The sequence below is a fragment of the Schistocerca serialis genome, chromosome 3, assembly GCF_023864345.2.
Source record: "Schistocerca serialis cubense isolate TAMUIC-IGC-003099 chromosome 3, iqSchSeri2.2, whole genome shotgun sequence".
In the NCBI taxonomy this organism is placed as follows: Eukaryota; Metazoa; Arthropoda; class Insecta; order Orthoptera; family Acrididae; genus Schistocerca; species Schistocerca serialis.
In genome coordinates, this window is record NC_064640.1 from 451,890,933 (window position 1) to 451,911,798 (window position 20,866).

Genomic DNA, 20,866 nt, shown 5'->3' on the forward strand with positions numbered 1-20,866 from the left:
CAGGTTTATGGGCCTATCTCACTGACGTCCATGTATGGTAGGGTGATGGGACGTATTTTGTGCTTGTGTATGGTCATTTTTCTGGCAAGATCCGATCGTGTGATACGCAACTTTTTGCATTCGTTCTTGAGATCCAGAAGACAGTAAACAGTGATCTCAGGTTGATGCCACGCTCCTTGACGTCCAAAAATCTTCTATAAATTTTTTCACAACCTCTAGCTAGTAAAATACATTAATACAGAATAACCGAGCACGTATGTTACGAGAATGAAGACTTCCTAACAAAAATATGTATCAATAACGGGAATTCGCCGGCCGGTGTGGCCGTGCGGTTCTAGGCGCTTCAGTCTGGAACCACGTGACCGCTACGGTCGCAGGTTCGAATCCTGCCTCGGGCATGGATGTGTGTGATGTCCTTAGGTTAGTTAGGTTTAAGTAGTTCTAAGTTCTAGGGGACTGATGACCATAGATGTTAAGTCCCATAGTGCTCAGAGCCATTTGATTAACGGGAATTCAAGCCTCCTAGTATACAAACAACTGTTCTTCTCACTGCTCGAACATGTTTTAGTATCGTTTGGGCCATCATCAGTGAGAATTTTTATTCATGTCTTTAAAATGCAAACATATTTTAAGTAATAATTATTGCAACGAAATTAGGCCTAAAAACAACTCAAGAGTGGAAATGTCAAACGTCCTTCATGCTATTTTCTTCACAAAACGTATTTTCAGTGAAGCTGTATTCTCGGTACTCTGTTGAATGTCCCTATATCTGTTCCAACTGTCAAATCATAGAGAAAATGTTTCAAAGATTCATTACTACATGGTGCATGGTCTTTCTGCCAAGCAATGCTTCCCTCAGGAGTTACAAGTGTCATTTGTAGAGGTCTCCTCCGTTTAATTGATGCGCACTTTGTGTGTTAAGCAGTGTGCATGTAAGCTTTTGTTTGTATCAATAAAACATCTTTACAATGAAAGGAGATAATTTGGGTTTCAGAAATAGCATAAAAAGCAAAAAGCAGTATTATCGAAGTATCTCACACTCATCCAGAATGAAAAAATATCCATGTATCCAAAAGAGAAGGGAGTGCCATGGTTGATGTATGCCATCTCGTACTTCATCTGAAAGACCACCCATGTTTATGCTGCAAAACAGAAAGACCTATTGCAGATGTTACCATATCTACCTCAAGAGTAGGGGGAGTTCTACGGTAAACTTTGCATCCGGTCCCACAAATGGTATTCTATAAGAAAAAGAAGTCAATACTAAAAGATTTTTTGCTTACCTTAATTTTACTTGTCTCCTGTAAAAATTTGAACGGTATCAGACACGGTCTTTGTTGACTTCAGTTCTGATAGTTAAAACATTACTGCTATATTTCTGTACTTGTATTATAAGTTCTCTGGTGTGACACCTAGAACATTATTAATACGTAATTTATTTTCTAATTTGTCTCATTATTTTTCCACTGATGAGGTCAGGAGCGTAATTCCGTGGAATCAGAATACCATCTCTATTATTTTTGGATAGAGATAAGTTATGTACAAAAAGAGATACAGTGTTTATTGATTCTCCTGATGAGTGTGAGTTGTGAGATTTTGCACTTAGAATGTATAACATTACCACTCTTCAGTTTATGTCAGTTGTGATTATTACCCTACTTTCTAGAAAGTTAAGTTCTATAGAACCTTCTTCGCATTACTGTATAGCTCGCCATCTGCTACGAAATGATGTCATTGTGAGTTTGTTTGGCGAGTTTAACAAATTACTTTATCTATAAATGTAATTTTGTTCCGCGAAAATACTTCGTCACTATATTTTGCCGTTATTTACAGCTACTCTCGTATTATCTATCTCATAACACAAATGTGAGATTAAGAGAATAACTAGCCAAAAATATGTGATCTCCTTTGTCTAGTTACTGGAATAATTAACCACCGTGAAATATACAGGAGTATACGTGCGAAGCGATGTAAAGTAGAACGAACACATGTGCAATCTGGCAAGGGGTGATGGCAGTTGTCAGACTTAGTTTTATTTGAAGAATCCCTAGGAACTATAATTCACGACCTAAAGAGACCGCATGTGAAATACTCGATCGATCAATTCTTGAGTAGTTGGACAGTCTCGTACCCTTACTAAGTTGTATTAATAGATGACACAAAACAAAAGAAGAACTGCACCGTTCGTTTAGTCACCGTGAGAGTGTCACGGAAATGCTCAACAATTGTTTTTGCGAGATTCCAGGGATCTACGTTCGAAAACGAGCCCTCTGAAACGAAACATATCCCGTTTGACCTCTCTCATTAGATAGGCTAATACATGAGACTGAAATTTAATATCGACTAAATGTGCTACGTGCTGTCACCGTTGCTCACATGGACATTTATTGATTTATTTTCCTGTTGTCCATTAATATCTGTTAGTTACACAACACACTTTCATGTGTACGATAAAAGTAAATAAAGATAGTAATCAGGCTAAGATTATTTGGAAAGCGCATCGTATTTACAGCTTTACGTATAATAAAATGAACAGTTCGATTTTAACATCTAATTTTTTTTTAAAATCTGATACATTTACGCTTATAAAGAAATGCTGATCATGGGAGACAATTGGTACAAACAGTGCGTCACATCTACATCTACATCCGTACTTCACAAGCCACCTTACGGGGCCTGGCGGAGGGTACTTTGTGCACACTGTCATTTCCGTCTTTTCTGTTCCACTCGCGTATGGTTCGGGGCAAGAGCGATTACTACTAACCCTCCGTGTGAGCTCGAATCTCTGTAATTTTATCTTAATGGTCTTTTCACGAGACATGCGTAGGAGGAATCAATATATTGGTTGACTCTTCGAGGAATGTACATTCTCGTTACTTTAACAGTTGGCCTTAACTTAGATGAAGAATGCCTCTCCTGCAGCGTCTGCCACTGGAGTTGGCTGAGTATCTCAGTGACGCTTTCGCGTTTACTAAATGAATCTGTTACGAAACGTGCTGCTCTTCTCTATCCCATTAGTTCCATCTGATACGGATCCCATGCTGATAAGCAATATTCAAGGATTGGTCGAACGAATGTTTTGTAAGCTACTTCCTTTGTCGATGAACTACATTTCCTTATGATCCTACCAATGAATATGTCTGCCACATGCCTTACTCGCGATTATTTTTATATGTTCGTTCTAGTTCAAATCGCTTCGTACGCATACTCATACATATTTTAAGGATGCGACTACTTCCAGTCACTTCTGAAATCTTGTAATCGTACATTAAAGGGTGTTTCTGTCTATGTATTCGCAATACGTTATATTTGTTTATGTTGAAAGTCAATTGCCACTCCCTGCACGAATCGTTGATCTTCTGTGGGTCTTCTTGCATTTCACTACAATTTTATAGAGTCGCGACTTCTTTGTATACAGCAGCATTGTCTGCAAAAGCTCATGGAACCTCCGACTTTATCTACCAGGTCATTTATGAATATTGTAAAAAGGAATGGCCCTATAATACTCCAGTGAGACTTTTACGTCTGAGGACTTCTCTCCATTCAGAATGACATATGTTCTATGGCACAGTGGCACAACGGTGAAAGGAGATAATTGTTGTGATCGTGCAGAGAGTATGGAACTTAAAACGCCTATCTTCGCCTTCTAGACTCTTAGAGCAGTTCGAAAAAGGTGGAGCGTGCTAGGGGCAGTGGCGCAGCTATCGATCGCCCGTTGCTTGCAGAGTGCGAAAGTGAGTGTAGACATTGGGAGTTCAACGACCGTGCTACGGTGAAATCACGAGAGTAAAGCCAAATTATATCGTCCAACTAAAAGTCCACATAAAAAAGTCAGCTCATATGTAGTAGATGGGTTATAGATTTGTCTAGTAAACACGAGGTGGCCGAAATAAAATGGTTCTAAAAGTGCTGTTTATCTTGTAGAAAATAACAATTATAACTCCTCCTTTGCAACTAATTTTTAGAATAGTTTTTAACCAAATATTTTTCATTTGACGAGCTTAGGCGTATTCAGTCAACGGTCTTTGTAGACCACTGAAGACATTTAATACAATAACGTGGAACATGTTTGGTTAAAAATAATTAAAAACTTCGTTTGCAAACGACGAGAAGCAGTAATTCTTATCTTCAAGAGAAAAAAGATTTTAAATAGCAGCTGAGGAAGAATGGTTGCAGATATTGACAATATAATGTCCTAGAGGTGTATTCGGCATTTCGTAACAATTTAATGATAGTTTTCGAAGAATAAGTGAGATGTTTAGCGCATGGTCACATTTTTTAATACAGTTTCAGATTATCAAGTGCCAAATAACATTCAGGGCTACAGAAGAATATTTTGTCAAAAACAAATATCAGTTTTTCAGGTCATTATAGCTTCGCGTTTGTTTAACATGGACAAGCGGAACACATCGTCCTGACTTGTAACTGGGAGTATTTTTGCTCTCTGATTGTAAGACACTGTCATATACGTATAACGATTCTTATAGCTAAAAAACAAAAAATCTTGGAGTGGGGGCTGTCTAAATGATACGCTCCGAGACGTCCATACACTGCGCTTTCGCTATAACTCGTGTAAAGTGCTATCATATGCGTTCAGAATTTTCTGAAAAATCCTAATCAATTGTCATTACAACCGGTAAACCCGCGATTCTAAAAGTATCGGACTCCCATGTACAAAACAGCTTCAAACGTCTGATTACTTTGCAAATTAGTTAATGTGTTAAATATTTGACATTAAGTACGTAAGCGAAAAAATCTATAGAAAAGATTTAAAATTATACTTACAATTTATTGGAAGTTGCTAAGTTGTCTCACTATAAACCACTTGATGTATATAGCCTGGGTATTCTCCGCTCCATTTTAAGCCAAAGCACGTGTTTCATGCATCTGAATGTTTATAACGTTTGGTCTCCTGAACAATGTCTCGAGCAATGACATAATTTTGCAAGTAACAGTCTTATGTCGATACTGCCTGCAAAATGTGTTGCGAATAGATTCTGAAGCAAAGAAGTAATAAATTAAAACGTCATGCCTGGAGCTGAAGTTTGACTGCATGAACAGTAAAAATGTAGTTAGCGATAAACTTTTTTCCTTTCATGATTTTGTGGGGGGTGTCAGGGATAAAAAGTTTCGTAAGGAAGTGGAATTAAGTGTAAAGTTCTATGGAAGCCGCTAAGTGTTCTCATTCTCAAATACTAAATGAGTATAATCTTAGTATTTCCGCACGGCCACTTACGCTGCCTCAAGACAAACATACCATACCGTTTTTTACTTTAATACTTGTCTAATTGCTTTAAACGTTTTACGTAAGTTTACACCTGTTAATGAGTAGATTGTGACAACATTTTAAATTTTTAAATTCGGTCAATAATTACGCGAAGTATACAAACCAAGTTTTTTTCTGGCCCTGGAAGCCGTTAGACAAGCAACCTGCCCTTGGACTTGGTTCCGAGATAGTCGAATAGAACTAGAAATTAATAGCCGAACGGAGACACGAAATCGAGACGCGGTATTAGCAAGTCTTAGTTCCGTGGCTTAGTTACGTCGAGAAAGGAAGTGAAAACTATCGTGGCTTAGTTACGTCGAGAAAGGAAGTGAAAGCTATCATCACTCAGAACGGTCGCGGTACTCGACAGTGCTTTACTGCAGATGGTTCTATTGAAGATTGTGTGTCCTTGCCTTCCAGTGATCTGAAAACTGCATCATCCAGCCATTATGCAACTCGATTTTTTTAACACACACAAAACATTGTCAAAACGTCACCAGAAAAAGAATTCTAAGACCAAACAGGACTCGAACCCCAGATCTTAGGAAATGTGGTTTGCCTTACACGCACAGCCACCAAACCACACACAACAATGGAACAGAAATGTTTAATTTGATGTCAGTCAGAGGATATATCATAAAAAGATTTAACATCCCGTTGACAACGACATAATTAGAGATGGGGTTCATGCTCGGTATGCACAAGGACGGCGAAGGAAATCGATCGTCTTCTTTTCAAGAGTATCATCTTGGCATTTGTCTTAAGCGATTTGTGGAAGCACTGGATGGCTTGAAGGGGATTTGAGTCCCGCTCTCCACCACGCCAATCCAATGTCTCAACCAGCGCACCAGCTCGCTTGGTGGGTTTTGTAGTAGAAGGAGCGGCGATACACAGAGGCCTAAGACATAAAACAAGCGATTAGAGAATGAGGAATCTATTTACATTTTTAGCATTAGTTGCTCGTATCCATGCGATAAATGAAATGCAGGTGGCATCAAATTAAGAAAACTACCATTCGGAGCGGTTCCACAGCCGACATTAATTCCAAAATAAATCAGCCGTCGAAGTAATGGAAGCGAATTTATCCTGAGTGAGGTGAAATCATATCCATAGGAACTGGAAAAAATCTTTGGAGAAACGTCACTCTTTACCTAAATGCGTAACACAACAGTATGTAACAGTTAGTATTGGGAAAATGAAAGCCTTACCTGAAGCTACAGCAGATATGTCAGGTGTTACTAATGCAAGAAACGAGAGTATATGCCTCTGTCCACCCACTCTCTCTCTCTCTCTCTCTCTCTCTCACACACACACACACACACACACACACACACACACACGTACATACAGGGTGTTCGGAAATCCCCGTTACAAATTTCTAGGACTCGTCGAGGGGAGTGAGTGCATAATATCTTGATAGGAACACGTCCAGAAACGTACCGTTTCTGTTCTACGACGGTTTCAATTCAAATGTTTAACTCATCCGCTTCTGCTTGAGGAACTGAATTAGGCGTGACGCAGTAAAATTTTTAGATAACAATTCGAAAGAAAACATAACGAAACATCCATTTATCACTGAGGCACAATTGTTTGCATTAACACTTAAACATTACGTTCTGTACGTAAAGTATGCTTGATTCTTTTCTGTTTTGGAATAATGTAAACAGACAGTGTTTAAGTGTTAATGCAAACAAGTGTGCTTAAGTGATAAATGAGTGTTTCATTGTGTTTCCTTTCGAATTGTTATGTAATAATTGTATTGTGTCATTCCCTCATTTAATCCCTCAAGCGCACGTGGATTAGTTAAACATCTGAAATGAAGCCGTCGTAGAGCGGAAACGGTACGTTTCTGGACGTGAGTTCCTATTCAAAATATTATGTACTCACTCCCCTCTACAAATCCTAAAGGTTTGTAACGGGAATTTCGGAACATCATGTATACACTAAACTTATAAAAATACGTCTCGAGCACGTGCGCATCTCCATCTGTTTACATGCTTATATACAGACAACAAAAAAGAAAAATAAACTCATTTTGCTGCTACTATGTGTATTCTTACTTTTCAACACAGTTCTTACTGTTACTATCTGCATAAAAAAACAGCTACAAAATGATAACCACAGTTGCCACGTTATTTTAACGGTATTTATCCGTCTCATCCAGTGACAGCTTTCAACAGTGAACGCTGTACCATAAAAAGTGCTGTTTATGACGCTACAGTGAAAATGTTGAAGTGTGTACAGGTGACAATAAGACAGAACTTCTAGAAATAAAATAATATTTCTCTAGCAGCGATGGATAATTTTTGAGAATGCAATCAGATTAACCTGCGATGACGGTAAAACGCCAATAAATTCAATTTTTGCTGTACTTTCACCCGGAATCTAATTCTAGATCTTGATATGCATGAGAATAAATTTGCATGAAACAGCACAAAGGTGTTTTGCTTGATGTAACTAACATTTCATTAATTAAATTCTATCGTTCATGTTTGTCAGGTGGACGTCGTCTCGATAGTCAATTTCCCTAGCAATGAAACGATGGACGGCAACGTATCAAGTTTATCGACGTAAGCTGTTCTCGTGGGCACTGGGTATTGTTTAATTTCTGTTAGATATGCAGCACAACAATAAACAGCAGAATTCATACGTGGTAGCTCCAAACTGATACAGAGCTAGTCACACCACCAAAGCGAAGAGCCATGCAACACTACTGTTGTCGACAACACAAGCACTTACTGTGAGAGGTAACCTTCCATTTTTTCCTGAACATTGCGAGCTGCTGCCTCCCGTCATGCCAGTAACACCTCGGCTAGACTGACCGTTCGTTCAACCCCCGCGTCTTTATATAAAGCCCTGCAATCGATAAAAGCGCACAAGAACAGGGCTATGCACTTGGCGATTAGTGCGTGTGAGTACTGATACGGGATGCCCATTAAAACGTTTGTTGATATTAATCTGCGCAGAGTGTACCATGGGTAACATCTCACAAACGTGTCTGTAAAGTTATTGACGTCCGACAGCGTTTGTATAGTCTTTGTGCTACAGTATATTTCCGCTCAGTTTCCCCTAAAGCATGATTAAGACGCAGTAGACGAGACTAATAACTGCGAGGGGCGTTTTAAACTATCGTAGTGAATGAACGAACCATGCAATGTTTCGTAATAAAAGGTACGAGCTCTAGGACTGAAACAAGCGACATTCATTGTGAAACACCAACAGATAGGAACATAGAACATTATAGGAGACATATGCCACAAGATACAGCAATGGCATTATTACCGTGTTCTCCACCAAATTACCAGATTTTGGAATAATGATGAAGCTCTAAATGCAACTACCTGCTTTCGTCATCTGAATATCACGTGTCACGCTGGCAAAAAGTGTGCTTTCGTCTGTATTTCCGAGATATAAACGTTCCGATTTTCAATTACTTACGGTGAAAAATAGATAACGTAACATAATCATCGCTTCTACGTACAATGTCCGTGTTCTGGTGAGGGCCCATTTACGCTGTACGCATCTCTTCCAGAGTGAATATTACATGTTAAGCGATAAGCTGCTATATTCTTTCTGTTGCGTTGTTGTTGTTGTTGTTGTGTTCTTCAGTCCGAAGAATGACTTGACGCCGCTCTCCGCGTTACTGTATCCAGTGCAAGCCTCTTCCTCTTTCATCTCCGAATAGCTACTGCAACCTACGTCCTATTGAGCCTGCTTACTGTATTCATCTCTTGGTCTCCCTCTACAATTCCCGCCCCCCACCCCTTCTCCCAGTTCCCTCCAATACTAAAAGGTGATCCCTTGATGTCTCAGACTGTGCCCTAGAAACCAATTTTTTTTTTTTTTGGTCAAGTTATGCCACAAATTTCTTTTCTCCCCAATTCAAAAACCACAGTGTGAGTCCCACGGGATTCAATTTTGTGTGCACTCCTATTCCTTTTATATGTGAATGACCTCCCACTTAATATTCAATAAACAGAATTGCTTCGTTTTGCAGGAGATATTAGTGTTATAATAAATCCCATTAGGGAGAAGGCAACGGAAGAGATGGTAAATGATATTTTCCATACAATTATAAAGTGATTCTCAGAAAATGGACTGTCACTACATTTTGGAAAAAACACATCAGTCATTTCAACATTTGATGTAGCACGTGAGGAGGAGTCACTAAATAGCGTAGAATGCTCCAAATTTTGGGTGTACATATTAAAGAAAACTTGAAGTGGAAGAAGTATACTACAGAGCTTTTCAAACAATTAAATTCAGCTACTTTTGCTCTTCGTATAATTGTTTATCTTGGAAACTGACGAATCAACCTTCTTCAGTATATTGCATATTTCCACCCAGTAATGCCTTGTGGAGTTATTTTCTGGGTTAACTCACCACCCAGAAAGAAAGTGTCGATTACACAAAAATGAGCAGTAAGAATAATATATGGTGTTCACCCACAGACGTCATTTATGTACCTCTTCAGGAACTAGGAATTTTAACTGTGCCGTCACAGTGTATATATTTGCTAATGAAATTCGTCATAAATAATCCACCATAATTTGAAAAGAACCTTTATTACCCATTATTAAAGCTGTCAGTGGCTCAGAAAGAAGTTTAGTATGCAGCAACAAAAATTTTTGATCATTTTTCCCAATAATAATAGAAAATCTCTAAATGCCTGACAGGTAGTTAAGTAAGTTTTAAATCAAACTTAAAATCACTTCTCCTGGACAAGGTCTTCTATTTCATTGACGAATTTCTACTTAAAAACTGATAGCCAGTTTAAAAAAACTTTTAAGTGTAGTTTCATGAGTAAGACTAAAAAAAATAATGTGTTCATTAATGTTAACGCTAATCATGTGCACAAATCCTGTAAACTGAGTCATTCCACTTCATTTAGTTAAAAGAATCGTTCAAATGATCTATGGCACATGTAACTAACTAAGTTCTATTCAGTACCTTCTGATTGGTTACATGATATACCCATCTGATCTTCAGCATTTCTCTGTACCACCACATTTCAAAAGCTTCTTTTAGCTTCTTGCCAAAATTTTTGTTGTCCACGTTCCACTTCCAAATAAAGCCACACTCCGGACAAATACCTTCGAGACAACGTCCTAACACTTGAATCTTTATTTGATGTTAACAAATTTATGTTCTTCAGAAACACATTTCTTGTCATTTCCAGTCTGTAATTTATATTCTCTCTGCTTCGTCCCTCATTAGTAATTATATTGCTCAAATAGCAAAACTCATCTGCTACTTCAAATATCCTAATCTGACTCCCTCAGCATCGCCTGATTTAATTCGACTACATTCCATTACTCTTGCTTTGTTTTTGTTGAAGTTCATCTTGAACCCTCCTTTTAAGTTAATGTCCTTTCCGTTCAACTGCTCTACCAAGTCCTTTGCTGTCTCTGACAGAATTACAATGTCATCGGCAAACGTCAAACTTTTCATTTGTTCTCCGTTCTTCAAATTTTTTCTTTGATCTCCTTTACTGCTTACTCAATGTACTGACTTGAATGCCACCGGGGATAAGCTTCAACACTGTTTCACTCCCTCAACCACTGCTTCCCTTCCATGCGCATCGACTCTTATAATTGTCGTCCGGTTTGTTTACAAGTTGTACATAACCTTTCACTCCCTGTATTTCACTCCTGCTATCTTCAGAATTTCAAAGAATCTAATCAGCCGACATTATCAAAAGCTTCCTCCACATCTACAAAAGCTGTAAATGTAGGTTTGCCTTTCCTTAACCTATCTTCTAAGATAAGTCATAGAGTCAGCATTACCTCACGTGTTCCTACAATTCTGCAGAATACAAATTGATCTTAACCGAGGTCGACTCCTACAGCCTTTAAATTCTTCTATAAAAAAATCGCGTTAGTGTTTTGCAACCATGAATTATTAAACTGATGGTTCGGTAATAATCGCACCTATCAGTACCTTCTTTTTTAGGATTATTACATTCTTCTTGAAGTCTGATGGTATTTCTCCTCTTTCATAAATCTTGCACACTAAGTGGAGTAGTTATGTCATGGGTGGCTTACCCAAGACTATCAGTACTTCTGTGGGAATGTCGTCTACTTCAGGGGCATTGTTTCGAGTTAGGTCTTTCAGTGTTATGTCAAATTCGTCTCGCAGTATCAAATTTCCCATGTCATCTTCATCTATGTCCTCTTCCCTTTCTGCATTACTGGCTTCAAGCACATTTCCCTTGTATAGCCCTTCTATGTATTTCTTCCACGTTGCATCTTTCCCTTCTTTCCCTAGTACTGGTTTTCCGTCTGAGCTCTTTATATGCATACAGCAGCTTTTCTTTTCTCCAAACGCCTATAGGCAGTATATATTTGCTTCTATATCCTTACATTTATCCTCTAGCTATTCCTGCTTAGCCACTTTGCATTTCTTATCAATCCCAATTTTTAGATTTTTGTATTCTCTTTCTCCTGCTTCATTTGATGCATTTTTATATTTTCAGCTTTCATCAATGGAATCCAACACCTTCTGCTATGTCCAAATATTTGTACTAGGCACTGTTTTTTACGTGATCTTCTGCTGTCTTCAATATTTCATCACTCAAAGCTACCCAGCCGTCTTCTTTATTCCCTGTTTCCTGTTCTGTCCAATCGTTGTCTACTACTCCTTCTGAAACTCTCATCAACCTTTCGTTTTTTCAACTTATCTAGGTCCCATCTGCTTAGTTTTCTATCTTCTTGCGATTTCTACAGTTTTAATCTATAGTCCATAACAAATAAATTGTGTTCAGTGTCCACATTTGACCCTGACAATGTCTTACAGTTTAAAATCTGCTTCCGAAATCTCTATCTTGCAATTAAATAATCAATCTGAAACCTTTTGGTGTCTCCAGGTTTCTTCCACGTATACAGACTTCTTTCATGATTCTTAAACCAGTTGTTAGCGAACTCCAAAATTCAACCAGGCGACTTCCTTCTTAATTCATTTCCTCTAGTCCATACCCTCCTATCATTTTGCCATCTCTCCCGTTTTCTGTTTTCGAATTCCAGTCCCCCATCACAATTAAATTTTCCTCTCCATCAACTATTTGAATAATTTATTTAATCTCTTCTGCGGATCCAGCTGACATATGAACTTTTACTACCTTGGTGAGTGTTGGCTTCGTGTCTACCTTGGCTACGGTAATAAGTTCATTATGCTGCTCTTAGCAGTTTACCAATATTTCTCTTTTCTTATTCATTATTAGAGCTACTCCTGCATCATCCCTATTTGACTGCGTATTTATAACCCAGCACTCACCCGTCCAGATGTCGTGTTCGTCCTGCCACCAAACTTCACTAATCCCCGCTATATCTGATTTTAACCTAGCCATATCCCTTTTTAAATTTTCCAACCTCGCTACCTGATTGAGAGATATAACATTCCTTCTCTCTGAAACGCTTATAAAACAATGAATATTGCGAAATAATGTTCCCATTTCAATGACATGCGTAAAAATTACAAGTTTAATGGACTACGTTAGTTAAAAGAACATTTTCTTTTTTTTTCCAAGATAATGCGATGCTCCGTGCAGCGAGAAGAAGTGAGTGAAACCATGTCTTCTACTGAACATTCTTAAACAGAAGACTTCTCACCAATTGAATATAGACTATATTAAACATTTAAGCCGTCGTATGTGCAAGGAATTGAAGAAAGCAAAACGAAAGTCGAAGTTTTAAATTTTGCGTTGAAGACATCGTTCAAGCAGGATAATAGTACAAACATACCGGCGTTTGACTATCGAACAGACTCCTGTGTATACGACATAGTAATAAGGATGTCTGGTGTAGAGAAACAACTGAAAGAGTTGAAATAAAATAAGTCACAAGGTCCGGATGGAATCCCAGCCCGGTTTTACAAAGAGTACACTTTGCCTAGCTTGCATTTATGGCGAATCCCCCGGATAGCGCAAATTCCCAAGCGACTGGAAAAATAGCGCAGATGACTCCTGCATATAAGAAAGGGCAAAAAAACGGCCCCGCAAAACTACAGATCAATAACGGTAACATCAGTTTGCTGCAGAATCCTTGAACATATTCTGAGTTCGAATATAATGAATTTTGTTGAGACCAAGAAGCTTACTTCGACAAATCAGCATGGTTTTAGAAAGCGTCGTTCGTGCGAAACGCAGCTTGCCCTTTTCTCACATGAGATACTGCGAACTATGTCTGAAGGGCAACAAGCACATTCCATATTTCTAGATTCCTGTAAGGCGTTTTACAGTGCCCCGTCGCAGGCTGTAAACGGAGGTTCGAGTATATGGAATAAGTTCACAGATATGTGAGTGGCTCGTTCTCTTCCTAAGTTATAGAACCCAATATGTTGTCCTCGACGGGGAGTGTTCATCAGAGATAGGGTATCGTCAGGAGTGCCCAGGGAAGTGTGATAGGATCGCTGTTGTTCTCTATATACATAATAATTTGGCGGACAGTGTTGGTAGCAATCTTCGATTGTTTGCTGATGATGCTGTAAGGCAAAATTTCTAGTTGGTGTGATGAATGGGAGCTTGCTCTAAATGTAGAAAAAAATATAAATTAATGCGAATGAGTAGGAAAAACAAACCTGTTATATCCGGATACAGCGTTAGTATTGTCCTGCTTGACATATTCAAGTCGTTTAGATATCTGGGTGAAACGCCGCGAAAATATAAGAAATGGAACGAGTATGTGAGGTCTGTGTTTTTTGAGTTATAAAGGAACACATCAACAAATAGCTTCAGTACAGATGTATTGTCTAGGATGTTAGTACTTTTACCATAGCCGACATATTCGTATCGAGAGGATCAGCAACTGTATTGAGATTTAAAAAATTATCTTTTATCGTTGAGTCTCAGCTGCACATTTTTATTTACATGAGCTGTTTCGACCACTCTGGATCATACTCAAACATAAGTAGTTGCGTCAGAGGCCCGTCTTGTCTGTTCAGAACCTCATATCAGATGTATCTTACGAAGTTACTGAATTATCTCCTAAACAAATTACCTGCCTAAGGAGTATCATCTCAATCGTGCGACTGGATTGGTGATCTGCTGACAGAAATGTTACAGTTAGTAGTAACTGACGAAAAGTCATTTAGTGAAACTGAAATTATAACTGTAAGATTCTCCATCGAAGCGTTATAGGCCCTCTGCTTTTCTTAATTTATATTAATCATTTAGAAGACAATCTGAACTGCCACCCCCTTAGATTGTCTCCAGATGACACTATCGTTTACCGCCTAGTTAACAGATGATCGAAACAAATTACAAAATGATTTAGACAAGATCTCTGTACGGTGCCAAAAATGAGAACAACAAAAAGACTATTGTCCTTCATACGAATACTCAAAAAATCGATTTCGCAATAAGTCACACAAATTTAAATTTCATCTAAATACCTAGGGATTACAATTACGAACGTCTTAAATTAGAACCATCACATCGAAAATTTTGCGGGTAAGGCGAAACAAAGTATATGTTTTGTTGGCAGAACACTCAGAACGTGCAACAAATCCACAGTACAGATTGCCTAGTTTAATTAAGCTTTCGTGTCATCTTCTGAAGTACTATTTCCGTGTCATCTTCTGAAGTATTATTTCCGTGTCATCTTCTGAAGTATTATTTCCGTGGGAGGGTATTCTTACCAGATAGTATTCAAAGAGGACATCGGAAAAGTTCAAAGAAGGGCAGCTACTTCTCTGATGTCACGACAGAGAGAGAGTCGCGGATATGATAAGGGATTGGGAGTGGCTATCATTCAAACAAATGCGTTTTTCGTTGTGGTGAGGCACGAAATTTCAATCTTCAGTTTTCTCCTCCGAAGGCGAAAATATTTATTCGACTCACACCTACATGGGGAGAAATGGGCAGAGAAATCGGAATTCGCATTGAAACATTTCGAGAGTGAGAAATATTTGCGATCGTAGGATTGGATGGTATTGCCTAAACTGCACAATATTTGTAAGAGGAAGCTGCTCATCATCTTCCGTTTTATTCTTTCTCAAAATATTTAAATTAAAAGTCGTAAACTTTTTTAGCTGCATTAGTTTTAAAAATCTGCAAATGGCTTTAAAGTTTTGATATTAAGTTACAGCCATTTTCCCACCGATTTAAGTAATGTGATAACTGCTTCACAACGTTCCTCATAAGAGAAACTCTCCATCGCACCTCCCCTCCCCCCCCCCCCCCCCCCGCCCCCCCGCACCACAGATATAGTGGTAATATGGCCCAATGGATAGCCCCGTCAAAAACTGAACACAGATCAAGAATGGAAATGGAAAGAAAGTTTACTGAAGTGTGAAAAAAAGAATCAAAATAGAAACAGTAAATGGTCCAAGCTCAAGATGTGCAACATCAAGGGCATTTGAACAGCGACGGCGTCGTGGTAACGTGGTCACCGTGTTTGCCTGCGAAGGGGGAGATCTGTGTTCAAACTTCCAGGTCACGTGCCTCATATTTGTTTTTCCACAAAATTATGAACTGTCCGACCGGTCATTGACGTGTCTGTTCGCTGTATTCAAATTTGCGTCTGTGTCGTTGTGTTTCGTCCGTTTGCAACAGCGAGGTGTAAGGATGGGACCTCCAGAACTACGTACTTCCTACTTGTCCTAGACATGTGCCACATATGATTCTGGTTTCCGTTTAGGAAGTTTTGACTGTTGAATTGCTTTGTTGTAACATAGTTCACACCCGTTTATTTGTTGTTTTCATTTCTGTGAGAGGTCTATACTGCATCTCGTCTGCTCTCACTATTCATGACATTTGCTTGTGACGGTAATATATTCTTACCACGCAACTCATATTCTATAACCAATGTATAGTATGGCAACTATCAAGACTACAGAAGGAGAACAGACACGTCAGTAACGGACGGAATGTTCATAATTTTGTGAAAAAAGTGGCGCGCTAGGGAGATTTGAACACGGATCTCCCGCTTTGCAGTCCAGCAACCTGAACACAATCACGACGTCGTGGTTCTTGCAATGCGCCCGATGTTGCATATCTAGAGCTGGGATCGTCCACTGTTTCTATTTTGCTTCGTTTTTCACAGTTCAGAACACCTTCTTCCTGTTTTCGTGCTTGATTTGTGTTCAGTTTTTGACAGGCTAACCACCGAGGCATTTTACCACAAAATCTGAGGGGGGTGCGATGGGGAGTTTCCGTTGGTAGAAACATAAGTTACAGAAGAGAAGTAATATACACATCAAGCTGGTTACGAAGTTTTGCTCTGCATAGTCCTTGCATAAAAATTTCTCAGTTCACTTGCCACGTCAAATTCGAGTAAAATTCCAACTTTTTTTTTTTTTAATTGTGATTTCATTCCCCTGTCCCATACGGGCAGGGGAGGGCTGGTAGCAGCACAATTCGCCGCTCTTTAGCTGAGTGATAAATTTGATAGAAAGATGAAAACGATATATGTAAAAGACGATAAAGGAGGGCATAAGGAAAAAATAAGGGGGGAAAGCGGGGGTTAAAATGTACACATACTCGGAGACGTTCATTGTGAGACACTTTAAAAACAGTCCACATAAAATTAAAAAAAAAAAAAAACACAGTTGGCGATTTGCGTAGTATGTAAAACACCGAAGTCACACACACACAAGCAAAAGGCTGGCCATATTCTTAACACACCAGAACGACGACACTTTAAAACCGCTGCACTAGACGGAGCATATATGACTAAGAGCAAAAACTGCCAGGAGGGACCTGCCAGGGGAAGGGAGGCCTGAGAGGAGGAAAAACTGGGCGCAGGAGGGGGCAGAGAGAGAGGGGGCTGGAGAGGGTGGGAGGAAAAACATGGGGCTCGGAGGTGCACCAAGGAGCAGAAGATAGATGGGGTGGGGGATGGAGAGGGAAAAATCAGGAGGGAGTGCAGAGATGCACAAGGGGTGCACTGGAAATGGAGGGGGTGGAGGAGGGAGGTAAAAACCGCTCAGGGGAAGTGAAGAGGAGGGGAGAGGGAATGCTGAGGAGGGGAAAGGTGGGGTTAGAGTTGGTAGGAGGGGTAGATGTCAGGGCAAAGCTCATCATCCGGGAGTGGTGGGTGCTGGAAGTTGCATTGGGCATGGAGGTGGAGGGTGTTAAGAGAGGGCAGGACACCATGGTAAAGGTGCAACAATGGGGTGGGGGTAGAGAGGATAGAAGATACGAGAGGGTGGGGGGGATCGAGTCTGCAGATGACGTATAGGGTGCAGATGATGTTTGAAGAAAAGGAGAAGATGTGGAAAGGGGATGAGGTCATAGATCATCTATGTCGAGGATGGGAGACAGATACAGAAGGAGAGGCAGAGTGCATGATGTTCAAGGATTTGGAGGGCTTTATAGAATCTGGGTGGTGCAGAAATCCAGGTGACGCTGGCATAACAAAGTATGGGATGGATCAAGGATTTGCAGGTGTGAAGGATGGTGGAAGGATGCAGTCCCCATGCCTGGCTGGACAGGAATTTCAGGAGGCAGAGTCTATTTTGGGCTTTGCGTTTTATCATAGAGAGACGAGGAGTCCAGGTGAGGTGACAGTCAAGGGTGAGGCCAAGTTATTTCAGGGTAGGAGTGAGGTAGATATGACCACCATAAATGGTGAGTTAAAAATTATGGAGCCAGAATGAGCAGATGGTATGACCTATGATGATTGCCTGTGTCTTGGAAGGATTGATGTGAAGGAGCCATTGGTTGCACCAGGAGGTGAACTGGTCAAGATGGGTTTGAAGGGTATTTTGGGACCTTGAAGGGTAGGTTAAAGGGCCAGGAATGTGGTGTTATCACCAAATTGGAGGTGGTGAACAGGCAGGGGAGGTTTTGGGCATATCTGCAGTATACAGGAGATAGAGGAGAGGGGAAAGGACAGAGCCTTGCGGCACACCAGCAGTGGGATAGAAAGTATGGGAGTTGGTATTGTGGATAGTGACATAGGAGGGACAATAGGAGAGGAAGGAAGCAGCGAGATGGACGAAATTGATGGGAAGAGTGTAGATCTGGAGTTTAAAGAGGAGCCCAGGATGCCAGATGAGGTCATAGGTATTCTGGAGATCGAGGGAAACAAAGATAGCAGAGTGATGAGAGTTAAGTTTAAGGGAAATAAGATTGGTAAGGTTGAGAAGGAGGGCCAGAAGCCACACTGGGTAAGTCGAAGGAGATGTTGCTGGTTAAGCTGGTGATGAATATGGTGGTAGAGGATGGACTCGAAGACCTTACTGAATATGGAGGTGAGGCAGATGGGAAGATAGGGAGATGTCAGAGGGGGGTTTGTTGGGTTTAGGGAACAGCAGGATGTGGGGAGTCTTCCACAGATCAGGGTAAAAGATGGTGGAGAGGAGGACATTACACAGGGTAGCAAGGACAGTCAGGAAGGAGGGGAGGGGGGGGGATTCCTTAAAATGGCAGTAGGTGACCCTGTCGTGACCTGGGATGGTGTTGCGTTTGAAGTTGAGTATGAGTTTGATGGTGTGTGCAGTAATGGAAGTGTTTATGTCTAAGGGGATAACTGATCCAAGTACTGGAAACTGGAGGCGAATGGCGGGACAGATGTATTGGAGCATTCAAGGACTGTGGGGTAGAGGGAGTAATCAAAGTGAGGATTTTTGGCAATGGAGAAGACCTAAGAGAGGTGGACAGCAAAAAGGCTAGCTTACTGAGGTTGTCAGGGAAGTGGTGGTCGTCGTGAAGAAGGGAATAATGTGGGGTGGAGTGGCTGCCACTAAGGCAGTGGAAGGCAGACCAGTACTTGATGGTATATGAAGATGGTATCTGTTCTTTCGGACATGTTCGAAAGAACAGATACCATCGGTGATCATGCAGAGCTCTAGAATGAAATGATGATTCAATCAAGACCCTACGCTGCCGATAGGCGTTGATATACATCAGTGGGGACAGTTGAAAATGTGTGCTCCGACTGGGACTCGAACCCGGGATCTCCTGCTTACGCGGCAGACGCTCCATCCATCTGAGCCACCAAGGGCACAGAGGATAGTGCGACTGCAGGGACTTATTCCTTGCACGCTCCACGTGAGACCCATATTCATAGGGTCTTGATTTAATTATCATTTCATTCTAGAGCGCTGCATGGTCACCGATGGTATCTGTTCTTTCGGACATGTCCGAAAGAACAGATACCATCTTCATATAGTTAAGACTAATCGGCCATTGACCTTCTCCTTCTGTGCGGATGCACTCGTATTTCCCGAACTGTTACGGTACTCGGTAAGATTGTCTGTAATGAGTGTAATGGGCAGGGGCACTATGAATGTAGTGTGAGGACATTAAGTTGGGAACGTGGGTCTCACGGGGAGCTGAAACATTTTAATAAAATGCTGACCATTAAAAGTGCAACACCATGAAGATATCATACAAAATTAGTCAAATTGGTATGAATTGTGGCGTATATTTGGGTGTACACATGATAACCATTTCAGTGCAACAGCACAACGAACGCTGTAGTAGTGTCTGCTAATTCTGTATACACTGAAGCGCCAAAGAAACTGGTATTGGCATGCGTATTCAAATACAGAGACATGAAAACAGCCAGAAGATGGTACTGCGGTCGGAGATAATAAGACAAAAAATGTATGGCGTAGTTATTAGATTTGTAACTGCTGCTACAATGGCTGGTTATCAAGATTTAAGTGATTTTGAACCTGGTGTTATAGGCGGCGCACGATTGATGGAACAAGGTAGTGATTTTCCCGTACGACCATTTCACGAGTGTACCGCGAATATCAGGAATCCGGTAAAATTGCAAATCTCCGACACTGCTGCGGCCGGAAAAAGATCCTGCAAGAACGGGACAAACGACGACTGAAGAGAATCGTTCACAATCATTCTGCAAATTGCTGCAGATTTCATTGCTGGGCTATCAACAAGTGTCAGTGTGTGAGCCATTCAAAGAAACGTCATCGATATGGGCTTTCGGAACCGAAGACCCACTCGTATACCCATGATGAATGCACGACACAAAGCTTTACGCTTCACCTGGGCCCGTCAACAGCCACATTGAACTGTTGATGACTGGAAACATGTTGCCTGGTCGGACGAGTTTCATTCGAAATTGTATCGAGCGGATGGGCGTGTACGGGTATGGGGACAACCTCATGAATCCATGGACCCTGCATGTCAGCAAGGGACTGTTCAAGCTTTTGGAGGCTGTGTAATGGTGTGGGGCGTGTGCAGTTGGAGTGATATGAGACCCCTGATACGTCTAGATACGACAGGTGATACTTATGTAAGCATCCTGTCTGATCACCTGCATTCATTCATGTCCATTGTACATTCCGACGGACTTGGGCAATTCGAGCAGGACTATGCGACACCCCACACGCCTAGAATTGCTACAGAGTGTCCAGGAACACTCTTCTCAATTTAAGCACTTCTGCTGGCCACCAAACTGCCCAGGCGTGAACATTATTGTGGATATCTGGGATGCCTTGCAACGAGCTGTTCAGAAGAGATCTCCACGCCCTCGTAATCTTATGGAGTTATGGACAGCCCTGCAGGATTCATAGTGTCAGTTCCCTTCACTACTACTTCAGACATTAGCCGAGTCCATGCCACGTCGTGTTGCCGCACTTCCACGTGATCGCGAGGGCCCTACACGATATTAGGCAGGTGTACCAGTCTCT

The 20,866-nt window shown here is 40.7% G+C and overlaps 1 protein-coding gene across 2 annotated transcripts in view; it reads right to left on the bottom strand.

Annotated features, from left to right (window-relative positions):
* LOC126470353 (calcyphosin-like protein) overlaps positions 1–20,866 on the bottom strand; it is a 359,458-nt gene that overhangs the window by 262,394 nt on the left and 76,198 nt on the right. The window contains exon 1 of one of the 2 annotated variants that reach the window (XM_050098144.1): positions 8,006–8,069. The exons of the other annotated variant lie outside the window; for it this stretch is intronic. Within the exon in view, the coding sequence (XP_049954101.1) occupies positions 8,006–8,039 (34 nt within the window). The 5' untranslated portion in view covers positions 8,040–8,069. Of the gene's footprint in view, positions 1–8,005; positions 8,070–20,866 lie in introns of those variants that run through there. 2 annotated transcript variants of the gene reach the window in all.